Source organism: Brienomyrus brachyistius, chromosome 4 (assembly GCF_023856365.1).
Source record: "Brienomyrus brachyistius isolate T26 chromosome 4, BBRACH_0.4, whole genome shotgun sequence".
In the NCBI taxonomy this organism is placed as follows: Eukaryota; Metazoa; Chordata; class Actinopteri; order Osteoglossiformes; family Mormyridae; genus Brienomyrus; species Brienomyrus brachyistius.
In genome coordinates, this window is record NC_064536.1 from 405,249 (window position 1) to 418,186 (window position 12,938).

A 12,938-nucleotide genomic window follows, 5' to 3' on the forward strand; every position below is an offset into this window, starting at 1 on the left:
GGCTACTGTACCAATCAAAATATGAGACTTTTGGCATTTTTAGTTTTTTGATTGCATTGAAGGATGTTTCAGGGGACCCGAGAAAAGGCCCCCGCTCCATTAAAATAACCGGGCATTTTTGTTGGTATACATAATCTCTCCCCCCCCCCCCCCAGTACACACATAAACAAACACTTTCTAGAATTTAATTGTGTTAAAATTAAGCTTTAAATTTCACATCCTACATATTTTTACTGAAGCCCCGGATATCTGTACAGCAGTTCCGGTCCTAGCTGATCTGGAGCCCTAGGAGAGCATCACCACTGGCGCCCTCTGCCTGAAGAAAAGTGAAATTTTCTAGTAACACTCTGCCCTTACGGACCACAGACAGTAACACGGTAATTACTCTGATTAGTGGTAATTACCTCTGTCTTTTTCCTGTTTTTCCTCCTCTCCTCTTCCTCCTTTTCCTTCCTGGGCACCAGTAGGCTTTAGTCTTTCTGCCATGATAGTGTCTGTTTGAATTAGATACCATTAATCGTATCACACGCTTATCTATCATATCAATGTCACTTACAGTGTGTGATACGGGGGGGGGGGGGGGGGGGCGCCAGGCAAAGCAAATAAATATTCCTTATATAATAAGGCTTGCTTATAAAATAAGCTTTTTATTATTTCGAAATAATAGAGTAAAATTGTAGTAAATCAATATAGTAAAAGTCAAAAATTTTATTTCCCCCCTCCCCTTTCTACCCCTTTGGAATGGATCTCCCCCCCCCCCCCCCCGGCATTTTCCTGTACTGCCTATGCCTTGGGCTTCCCTGATGTACAGGGTTCAATTCAATGTATTTTCATATAGCGCCTTTCACTACTGAGTCCAAGGTGCATTCACTTTACATGGGCATGTTGGGATCCATTCCTGCAGCATTTATATATGTCCCTGCCCCCCCCCCCCCCACAGACATGATAACAGTATATAAAAAGGAAGTGTGGGCTATAAAAGCAAAGTGTAAATACAGAACAGCATCCAGCTCTTACTCTGCTCCAATATGTCACCCAGCTCACTTCCTGCTCGGGGACCGGAAAGAAGGAAGAATTTTAGATTCATTTCTGTCTTCGGCATCAGTATCTAACAAACATCAATATTTACCATATAATGCTACGCAATATTTTATTTTTTCAAGATATTAAAAAGCTTACAATTTAGACAAAAAAACAAGCAAGGTTAAATATATGATTACCCTTCTGCAGGTCTTCATTCAGTCTCTGAACAAGATCATTCATGTTCATATTCTTCAGGATTTCAAGCATGACATTGAGAGCATCGACTTCACAGTAGGAACTTATCATCTTGTCGGCAAGGTCTGTTCTATCCAGGCCCTTCACCAGACCCCTGGGAAGGGGTTTTAACTCTTTATATTTTGTGCAACTCAGTTTCCATTTAAACATCTTCAGCTCTTCATCATCGAGCTCCTCCAGGTAGTCCTCCAAGAGGTCGGCGAGCGAGGTCTGGGTCTGCAGGGTGTCGGAGATGAGTCCATGAGACTCACAAACCCGTACATGTCACTCCCACACATGCACTGACCTTTCCGTTAACAGAAGGCAGGTTTCCTGCTCACAGTCTTATATGTCTGCAGGAGACACCTGCTGTGATTCTTTCATTAGTATGAGAAGCACAAGTGTGCGTATATTTTCTGCATTATTATTAAATCTTTCACCAGGTTAATCTCACTGATTGCTAAAATCTCTTTTAAAAGACAGACCTGTCAAAGATAGACAGCAAGAGTCTATAGTAAGAGTCTAATAGTTTAAGACCCAACAGATCACATTAAAACAATAAGGTCAAAAACAATGTAGATTAAATATGTCATTTTAAGACAGCATCCAATATAATTATACTTATTTTATATGAAGTTACGATGTTCTGTTACAATATTTCTATAACATTTTGTGTAGTGCAGTATGGTAGGAATGTACCTTGAGGAAGAGCACTGTGCAGCGTGAGCTTAGTTGTCTGCTAAGTTATTCTGTTTTGCTACAGTGAGTCTGTAACATTTGGTGCAGTGCGGTATGGTAAGGAAGTAGCCTGAGGAAGAGCACTGTGGAGAGTGAGCTTTTTGTCTGCTAAGTTATTCTGTTCTGTTACAGTACGTCTGTAACATTTGGTGCAGTGCGGTATGGTAAGGAAGTAGCCTGAGGAAGAGCACTGCAGAGAGTGAGCTTTTTGTCTGCTAAGTTATTCTGTTCTGTTACAGTACGTCTGTAACATTTGGTGCAGTGCGGTATGGTAAGGAAGTAGCCTGAGGAAGAGCACTGCGGAGAGTGAGCTTTTTGTCTGCTATTTTCAGGAAATTTCATCTGAATTTAGTTACTCAGCTTATGCTCTCCTGCCTTTCAGTGTCAGGTTTTTACAGACAACATCATTATGCTGAAACGTTGTAGCCAAACCTCTCCATGGGAATGATGAGCCATCGCTTAGATGATTATGGCTGTAAAGAAACCAGTTCCTGTGTATCGCAGTCTGACTCTGTAATAAAAACCAAAGGTAATGTTAGTTTTATATTCAAAAGTCAGTTTACCAGCTGTAATATCTTTCAAACATAGCCCACAGGACATTTTTTAATCACAGACAGAGATGTTCACTTATAGGCATTAAATGATTAATCGCGAATCGGTTAAAAATCAGTATCAGTAAAAATCAGTATGACGATTTAAACCGGCTGATGAAGAAAATGAATAGCTATTTTAGGAGTACTTCACGTCAACGTCGTACGTGGTTTTGACAGAACGTGAAATGGCGAGCGAATTTGAAAATGAGGACGCACAGCCCATTTTTAAATCGGCGGTGTGGCAGCATTTTGGCTTTCCGGTAATCACAATAGTGATGGGAATTCCGGCTCTTTTAAGAGAGCCGGTTCTTATGGCTTGGCTCACTTAAAAGAGCCGGCTCTTTCAGCTCCCAAATGGCTCTTCAGATTTTTTTAGTGCTTAAATGAATTTATTATCAAAAAATAATGTCAAATTATTAGTGAAATGAATTACCATGGTTGGAAATCACATGCAATCATTTCCTCATCAATTGTTTTCTGTTTTACTGGAGTCATAGCTTTTTGCACAAACTGTCTCATAGAGCTCTAGGTTGTAGGTCTAGGTGGTTGCGGTGCTGTTGTGGAAGAAATTTCTCGAAGTCCGATGTTTAAGTGTTTGACAGAACTTTATTATTCGATGAGCTCGAAGGGAACAGACACTCAGCAATCTTGCATCTCGTGTTCTGCTCCTCGAACAACAAGTGCATACATCTCTTATAGCCAAAAATGCAGTCATCAGACAGTTCAAAGAAAAGGATCAGGTGTCTGTAGACACCAGGCACTTCTGCTTATTGAGGCTTATCAGCACAGAAATTCCTTTGCGGTTTCATACTGAGTCGAGTTAAATTTATCCAATTACCCAATTACTTTTATCTCACTTCCAGGTCATGCTGACCCGGGCCCTTGCTGAGCAAGCTGCATTATGGCAAACGTTAGTTCCTTCATAGAAAATATAAATCCCTTTACTTACAGTAAGCAAGCTTGCATTAGTACATTGTGCTTGATACATCAGATTGATTCAAGTGAGGTTATATTGTTTCAATCATTATAGGTAAATCAACAACACATTATAAACTCAATTGTTAATTACTGATTAGGTAATGCATTTTGCATAATCATCTCTATTCCATTATTGATTACTGATTAGCATAATCAAGAATTTTATATCACACTGTACTGGATGACGGTGTAGACAGTGACAAACTGTCTCACAGAGCTCTAGGTTGTAGGTCTAGGAGGTTGTGGTGCTGTACTGGATGACTGTGTAGACATTGACAAACTGGCACTTTCAACAGTTGCAGTAGACAAAGTGTCACTTTCCTTAGTAGCAGGTTCACTTGCTTGACTTTTTTTTCCCACTTCCCACTGCACTGATGGATGTACAGTTCTGAAGTGCCAATTTAGGTTATTTGTAGAGCCTGTTCGATATGAGATTTTAACCTTGCACACTCTACACTCTGCCTTTGTATTATGAATGTAATTGAAATGTATCCAAATTTTACTGTGTTTCCTGCAGTCATTCATTTTGGCGCGCGCGTCTCCTTCCCTCCTGCTCCTGTATTTGTCTGTGGGTGCGTTCGACGCAGCCAGTTAAAAATGTATCATTCAAAGAAGAAGCCGTATTTGAACATGATCCAGAATCATTGATGTCTTCTCTGGGTTAAAGCTCATTTAAAAGTGGAAAACTGTTCTGTGGTAAGATGGATCTAAATTTGAAACTCTTTTTGGAAACCAGGGATGCCGTATCATCCAGGCTAAAGAGGAGAAGGACCACCCAGTGTGTTATCTGCACTCAGTTCTAAAGCCAGCATTTCTGATGGTATGGGGGTGCATTAGTACATATGTCATTGGCAGCTTGCATATCTGGAAAGGCACCATCAATGCTGAAAGGTATATCCAGGTTCTAGAACAATATACGCTCCCATCCAAATGACATCTCTTTCGGGGAAGACCTTGCATTTTCCAACATGACAATGGCAAACCACACACTGCATCAATTACAACATGATGGACTCGTAGAAGAAGGGTCTGGGTACTGAACTGGCCTGCCAGCGGTCCAGATCTTTCACCCACTGAGAACATGGTGCATCATAAAACGAATATTACGACCTAAGACAATTGAGCGACTAGAATCCTGTATCAGACAAGAATGGGACAACATTCCTCTCCCAAAACTCAAACAACTGATCTCCTCAGTGCCCAGACATTTACAGACTGCTGTTAAAAGAAGAGGAGATGCCACACAGTGGTAAACATGACATAAACATTTTTGAGACATGTTGCTACCATGACATTCAGAATTCTTATTTTTTCCTTAAAATGATACATTTTCTCAGTTTAAACATTTGATATGTTTTCTATGTTTTGCTATGAAAAAAATACGGATTTATGAGATTTCCAAATCATTGCATTCTGTTTTTATTTGCAATTTGCACAACATCCCAACTTTTTTGGAATTGGGGTTGCAATTATTTTTATTTTTTATTGTTTAATGTATATACACTTATTTTCTCAGATGCACTTTCTCTGAATGTTCACATATGGATTTTTAGTATCTTAGTTTGTGGCCTATATTTTTTTCCTAAATTTCTTCCAGATGTCGGTTTTGTCATGCCACTCCTGACTTACTACCAATTTACTCATACTACTTTATATGTAGACCAACTTCACTGTGAGGGAAACAGATGAGGGAGGAGCAGGTACCAATGTCCCCACACCTTCAGCACAGCGACCTGCTAACCAGGCAGACACAGAAGAAGCTGAGCCACTGTACAACCTCCTCCCAAGAAGACAGCATTGGAAGATCTTCTTCGAGGGACTTTCAGTAAACGAGCAGGAACAGCACTGTTTGATTCCATGAATGGGATTGAGGCGGAAATTAATAAATACGGAAGTGAAACGTCTATTTTCAGCAAAGGCTGCCCACTCAGGTGGTGGAAGGAGAATGCTAAGTTGTACCCACTGCTTTCATCTCTACCAAAGACATATCTGTTCCTAGTGAAAGGGATTTTTCAACTGCTGGGGACATTGTGAATTTGCTTCTACCTGAGAATGTTGACATGATAATTTTCATTAAAAAATAAATAAATTTAAAGCTGCACATGCAAGCCTTAGTTTATTAATTTGATTTTTTTATTTACTTATTTTGGGATTTTTAAAAAAAGAAAGAAACCGTGATTTAGTCAAAAAAAGTGTATCCATTGACATAAGCACTTTTAAGCACTTTTCCAACTATATGCCCTGGAGGGCTGTATTTGTCACAGACTACGGTTAACAGACTACAATAATAATAATAATAATAATAATATCAACAACAACTTCAACATATAAAGCCGACGTGTGGGCACACTTCGGTTTTAAAAATAAACTAGGTAGTATGGATTTGGATAAAGGAAATGCAATTTGCAAGCTGCGACACACTTCTGTAAAATATTAAGGTAACGCAACCAATTTACGAGCTCATTTGAGCCACCATCCAGATACAGTACAGCAACATCGACACAAAAAGACAAAGTACGCTCGATACGTACGATTGCCTGACTTCGCGAGCCACTGAATCTTACCGTCGCACTGAATCTTGCCGGTTCACGTCGCACCACATTAATGAGGACCTGTTATGCCGAAAAGACTACGTCAATGTATAAGAGTTATACTGGCGGTAACGTCGCCGAGGTGTTGAATGGGGCAGTGGAGGAATGGGGCATAAAAAGCAAGGACCCTGCCATAGTCACAGACAATGCGTCAAACATGACCATTGCAGCGTAGCTTGCCGATATGCCACATTTTAAATGCTTTGCTCACGCACTGAATTTAACTTCGCAGCGCGCGCTAAAGCTACCATTAGTCGCCCGATTGCTGGGAAGGGTTAGAAGAATAAGCAGCTTTTTCAAACACAGCACTACAGCCAGCCATGAACTCCGTGAAAAACAAAAGTTGCTGTACTTGCCTCAACACAAATTGCTCACTGCCATTGTTAGCAGGTGGAATGGTGCACATGACATGCTGGAGCGCTTTTTAGAACAACGGCCAGCAATCCATGCCGCCCTCTTCTCAGCTGAAGTGAGGAAGACGGAGAAGGAGACATGCATACTCCGCGAGTCAGACGTAACAGCTGCTGAAGAAATTGTCACTGCCATGAAGGTAGCTATACTCGTTATGCCAGAAGAGACCACTCCAACACTATCAGTTTTAGCTTCGCTCCATGTCCAACTGATCCATGATCTACAAGACAGCCCACATAATTCCAGCTTCACAAAGGAAATAAAATCTGCCATATGCCAGTATCTTAAAAAAAGGCACCTGGACAAACAAGAGACTTTTTATGTGGCCTCCGCTGTAGATTCAAGGTTTAAAGTCCTGCCCCATCTTACAGAGGACCAGCGCCAAGAAACGTATGCAAGGAGCAAAAGGGCACTACAGATAAGATAGACAATGCCATAAACTAAAATATTTAACTACTGTAAACAATATTTTACGCTCTATAAACATTTTAAATTTCTATTCATTTAAAAATCATCCATATTTAAAAATCATACATACTGGTGAATGATAGTCAGATATGACAAGTCTGGTAAATTTAATTCAACTGGCATTTGGATTTTGTATTTACTAATTTTATATTTACTAATTCTCTAAAGCTGATATTGATGCATTGCTGTTTCACAGCAGAGTGAGACAGGGACGGATTATGGGTTGTGTGGCCCCTGGGCAAAACGTTCGCGAGGCCCCCCCACCAGCACCACCACCACAACCACCACAATTCAAGGGCCCTTGGCAGCCAAACGCCCTCCCTATAGGGTCAGGGGCCCTTGTAAGCAGAGGATCAAAGAATGTAGGCCCTCTAAAATAGACAAACGAAAATACATTGTTGATAAGCTTTGCAAATTGTTTTGGGCTAGGGGCCCCACGGGCCCCCTGCACCCCAAGGGCCCCTGGGCAGCGGCCCCGCTGGCCCGGTCCGTAATCCGTCTCTGGAGTGAGACAGGAGTTGCGATTGTAGAGGCAGAAAGTGATGGTGCTGCCAGAAAAAGACATGGACGGCAACCATGGTCCTCAGCAAGAAGATATCTCTGCAGTAACATCAAAGAGATCAAGGCATTCTTGCTCTCTAGCTGACCTGCTTGGTCAAACATGAGTTTGATATTACTTTAAAGGTCCCTGGAAAAAAGAATTACCATAATGTTTCATCATAAACATCCCTGAAAGACGTGTTGTTTGCTTTAAAAAATTGCAAATCACTAGCAGCCTGTGATGGAAGGCTGTCGGACAAAGTCACTCAGTGCCTGATGCTGTAAAATAATGGATTTAGAATGATGTTTTATTGTGACGTTACTGATACTGATTTATTGTGTTGCCCTTCTCTGCCACAGGTTCGGCAAAGAAAGTTAAAAACTGCAGAGGACCAGGCAAAGGAGGAGATGGCGAAATACAGAGAGCAAGCTCCCCTGTCTCTCACTGTCCATCCACTGGACTGGTGGAAAGCGCATCAAAGCCAGTATCCTCTCTTGTCGCACATTGCAAAGAGATACCTGTGTATCCCAGGGACTAGTGTCTCCCCTTAGCGAGTTTGCTCTACCGCAGCGGATATTATTACAGCTCAGAGGCGTGCACTTACACCAGACCATCTGCATCAAATTCTATACCCTAACAAAAATTTGAATTCAGTGTAGGTCTGCCATTGTATGCATGTTGTTTTTATGTATCCATGTTAATTATCAAAGTATAGTGAATACAAGCAAATAACATTTGAGTTGGTTTATAGTATGTTAATTAACGTCATACTCACTGACTTTATTTTCTTTATAAGAGCAGTTAATATGCACAGTATTTTCCCCTCCTATGTCAGTCTGTTCACTGAGGATGTCTGTGTGTATATGCGCTTTATTTTGTAGATATTTACATTTCAGCTCAGTCCTCTACAAGCACCACACCAGCCTTAGATAACTGACTGGCACTTTCATTTTTTATTTTCAATCTTATGCACTTATTCTTAATGTTTTTGGTGTTTGGTAAAGTTAAAATTCAATTGAGTTATGTTGTTTTGGCTGAATTATTAATGGAATGTGATTCAGTAAGACCACCCAGATCATACACAGCAATTTGCATTTCAGCTCTGTTTTTACATTTTCAGTGAACTGTAGAACAGGGGTCGCTAGCTCCGGTCCTGGGGAGCTACTGTCCAGTAGGTTTTCTGTCCCATTTGGCTTATGATGAGCTGTTCCTGGTATTTACCTGAGAGCAGGTGTGGCTCATCAGAAGCGGGGTAGGATAGAAAACCTACTGGACGGTAGCTCTCCAGGATCGGAGTTGGAGACCTCTGCTGTAGAATATCATAATATATCGTGATATAATTGTATCGTGACCCATGCATCATGATACGTATTGTATCATGAGGTTCTTGCCAATACCCACCCCTATTATTTATACTTACATGTTCCTCCAGTATTCAATGGGCACTTTGGATAATGAAATTATACATTTTTCTATAAATGCATTCAGTACTTGAAATGGGTCAGTACTCACAGGTACTCAGTACAGCAGCTCTTTGCAATGGCACTTCACACTATATGCTGAGCGTACTGACACCTACAAATGAACAACAAGGGGAATACTGTCATGTAATACTAAATAACAAGGGGAGTACCAGCACCTGGTGCTGAATAAGAAGGGCTGCACCTGCACGTAGTACTGAGTAACAAGGGGAGTACCTGCACCTGGTGCTGAATAACAAGGACAGTACCTGCATGTAGTACTGAGTAACAATGGGGAATACCTGCATATAGTACTGAATAACAATGGGGAATACCTGCACATAGTACTGAATAACAAGGGGAGTACTGGTACATGGTACTGAATGACAAGGGGAGTACCGGCAATTGGTGCTGAAGAACAAGGGGAGTACCTACACATAGTACTTAGTAAGAAGGGGAGTACCAGCACCTAGTGCCAAATAACAAGGGGAGTATCTGCATATAATGATAAATAACAAGGGGAATACCAGCACCTGGTGCTGAATAATAAGGGGCGTGATCAAGGATGGTATACCATAGATATTAGTCTCTACTACATTTGATTGTTAGTTATTTTTCAGGATCCTTTAGGTTGCCTGAGTTCATTGCTGTATGCTGACTGGCTTCTTGCCTTTAGTGCTGCAGAAGTACTTACAGGTGTGTAACTCCAAAGAACTCCTGAAGGATTCTCTCTGGTGGGTGGGGTCTAGCAATGTTAGTATGAACAGGTCTTGGGGTATTTTTCTTGTGGGATGAGGCTAACTTGGATAGGGAACCAGGATGCCCATTTCAAAAGGCTAATGAATCCTGTTTGTCATTCCATCCCCTTAATTCCATCAATGGCATCCCCCCATAGATGAACCTTAGTGGCCCAACCAGGGAGCCTCACACAAAGACGCACCCTGAACAAACCAAAGCCTCCGAATCAGCTACTGATCAAGACACAAGAGCAGATCCCACCATGTCAGCAGCCAATGAGCTTTGGTATAACTGGGGTTTTATACTGTTGCTCTATTCCACACCACTTCAGTGAATAAAAAAATAAATAGGTTAAATCAAAGCATATCATGCTATGCAAATATACATCCAGGGCCACTGATCTACAGGGGAGTGGGCGGTACCATATCATGCTATGCAGATATACATCCAGGGCCACTGATCTACAGGGGAGTGGGCGGTTACAGAAGCTGCCCAGCAAAGGGCGTCAGCTCTCAGGGCCGGTTTAAACTCAACACTCACAATGCATTTGCTTAAGCATCATGCTGCCACGTGTATACTGCATTCATTGCACATTTCGTTTTTGCACCTATGCATGCAATTAAAGCTATGCATACACAATATGCAGTACCACCAAAAATCTTGTGGGCAGTATGATCACCTTTTGTCATGGAACTATGTGTAGCTTTGAAAGTACTGCATGTACCTATACAGTACAGTTTTGGCATTAATGCATCTCTTTTCTTTTAAGAATAAGTGGTTGAAACCCTGGGTATTTTCGAGGTCAGAATGTAATTCATTAATACGCAAACTGGAGAGATTAAAGATCCTGCACCCCCCACCCCGATTTCACTGATTTGAACTCTCACCCTCCGAGAAATGTGTTTGCTGTCGATCAGACACCCGCAGCCAGTTCCGATAATTCCGCCCCCCGAAATGAACCGAGGGGGATCCCAAAATCTACAAAAGGGGCGAAGTCACAGCACCCGCTCTAAATGATCTAGCTCCCCATATTACCTGTAACATGTAAGTTCATGTTTATTTTATTATTAGTTATATTTCTTAACTATAATTTTACCTTACAATACAAAATCACTTTATATTATCCCAGTCCAACTTTAAACCACTTTCACTTTCATTTACAGACAGGAAATGATCCGCTTCGTGTCAAACGCGGACTCAGTGGCACGGCGGACCGTTTTTGGGGATTTTATCCATGTGACTTAAATACCAGGCTCTCAAATTTCATCGGATTTCCGGAGTGAGACCTGTTACGGTCAGTGCGGGAGACCAAAGAGCCTCTGCCTACCTCGTCCATCGGATCTTGCTCTTCCACTTCCACCTTCTCCTCGCTCCGTCTGCGTGAGGAGGCTGGAATTGGCTCCTTATTATCCTTATCTCGTCTACGAGAGAGTGCTGGCTTAACGGTTAAGGATGTGCACTCATAATAGAAAATTGACCAGCAAAGGTATAGTACCACCCAAGCACTTCTCTCTTAACTCTTAAGTTGAACCATTAATAAAGGACTGAGAAGTCTGTAATTTCACTGGTATGCTTATTTAAACAGCAAAAGATAGATTATTAACAAAACAAGCAAGTAAAAATCATTATGTAACAGTTGCAAACCAATTTGTCATTTATCTAGGGAAATAAGTATTTGATCCCTTAGAACACATACTTTAGTACTTGGTGGAATAAATATTGTTTGCAAGCACAGCTGTCTGACGTTTCTTGTAGTGGGTCACCAGGATTGTGTGCAGATCATCAGGAATTTTCATCCACTCCTCTTTGCAGATCTCCTCCAAATCTTTAAGGTTTTTAGGCTGTCACTTGGATAGATGAAGCTTGAATTCCCTCCATAGATTTTCTAAGGGATTAAAGTCCGGAGACTGGCTATGGCCCCCCATGACCTTAGTGTGTTGCTTCTTGAATCACTTCTTTGTTACCTTATCCATATGCTTAGGGTGGTTGTCTTACTGGAAGACCCACCCGCTGAAGGGGTGGCTGAAGGTGTGGAAGGGAGGAGGTTCTCATCCAAGATTTTACGGTACATGGCCCGTCCATCTTTCCTTCGATGCAGTGCAGCCATCCTGTACCCTTGGCAGAAAAACACCCCCAAGCATAATGCTTCCACCTCCGTGTTTGACAGTAGGCATGGTTTTCCTAGTCAGCATTCTGTTTCCTCCAAACACAGCGAGTAGAGTTGATGCCAAACAGCTCGATTTTGGTCTCAGCTGACCGCATAACATTATTCAGGTGTCCACTAGCATGCTTCAGACGGGCCTGAACATGGGCCCTCTTGAGCAGGGGTACTTTGTGAGCACTGCAGGATTTCAAACCATAACGGCAGGATGTGTTACCGATGGTGTTCTTGGTGACTGTGGTCCCTGCTGTTTGGGATCATTAACGAGCTCCTCCCATGTATATCAGGCGTCAGCCCTCACCATTCTTATGATCAGTGATGCTGCATGAGATAAAATCTTCCTTGGGGCCCCAGACCGAGGGAGATTGAAAGTTAATTTGTCTTTCTTCCATTTATGAATAATTCCACCAACAGTTGTCACCTTCTCACCAGGCTGCTTGCTAATGGTAATGCAGCCGATTCCACCTTTGTGAAGGTCAACAGTCTTTTCTCTGCTGTCCTTAGACGTGTCTTTGGTATTTCCCAGAGTGATAAGGTTGAAGACGTAGACAGGTTAGTGACCCAAGAATACTATTTAACAAATTAGTGCTATTAAATGACAATGATGGCTTGGTATCTGTTAATACTTAATTAAGTATTACTTGTGTTGTGTTAGTGCACATGTACTTGACCTAATTTCCTGCTGGCTTGTAGGGGATCAAATACTTATTTCCCTAGATAAATGACAAATTGGTTTGCAACTGTTATATAATGATTTTTTTACTTATTTTGTTAATTATCTATCTTTTCCTGTTTAAATAAACATACCAGTGAAATTACAGACTTCCCAGTTCTTTATTAATAGGTCAACTTAAGAATTCAGCAAGGGTTCAAAAACTTACATCCCTCACTGTATTTGTCTTTAACCATTAAAAGTTATGTTGTGTTTTGTATTTGCTTAGGTTTTCATTACTCGACCATATCCAAGCAAAAGTCCAAGGGCCTAAACATTCTCATGACAGA

At 41.4% G+C, this 12,938-nt stretch overlaps 1 protein-coding gene across 1 annotated transcript in view; it reads right to left on the reverse strand.

Annotated features, from left to right (window-relative positions):
• The window catches only part of LOC125740684 (NACHT, LRR and PYD domains-containing protein 3-like), a 172,162-nt gene extending 161,040 nt beyond the window's left edge, over window positions 1-11,122 (reverse strand). The window contains exons 1-5 of the mRNA XM_049012163.1: window positions 11,103-11,122; window positions 2,428-2,506; window positions 1,221-1,494; window positions 1,018-1,047; window positions 405-494 (exon numbers count right to left, since the gene is read on the reverse strand). Of these exons, the coding sequence (XP_048868120.1) occupies window positions 405-494; window positions 1,018-1,047; window positions 1,221-1,494; window positions 2,428-2,451 (418 nt within the window). The 5' untranslated portion in view covers window positions 2,452-2,506; window positions 11,103-11,122. The remainder of the gene's footprint in view (window positions 1-404; window positions 495-1,017; window positions 1,048-1,220; window positions 1,495-2,427; window positions 2,507-11,102) is intronic.
• Window positions 11,123-12,938: the final 1,816 nt, after the last annotated feature.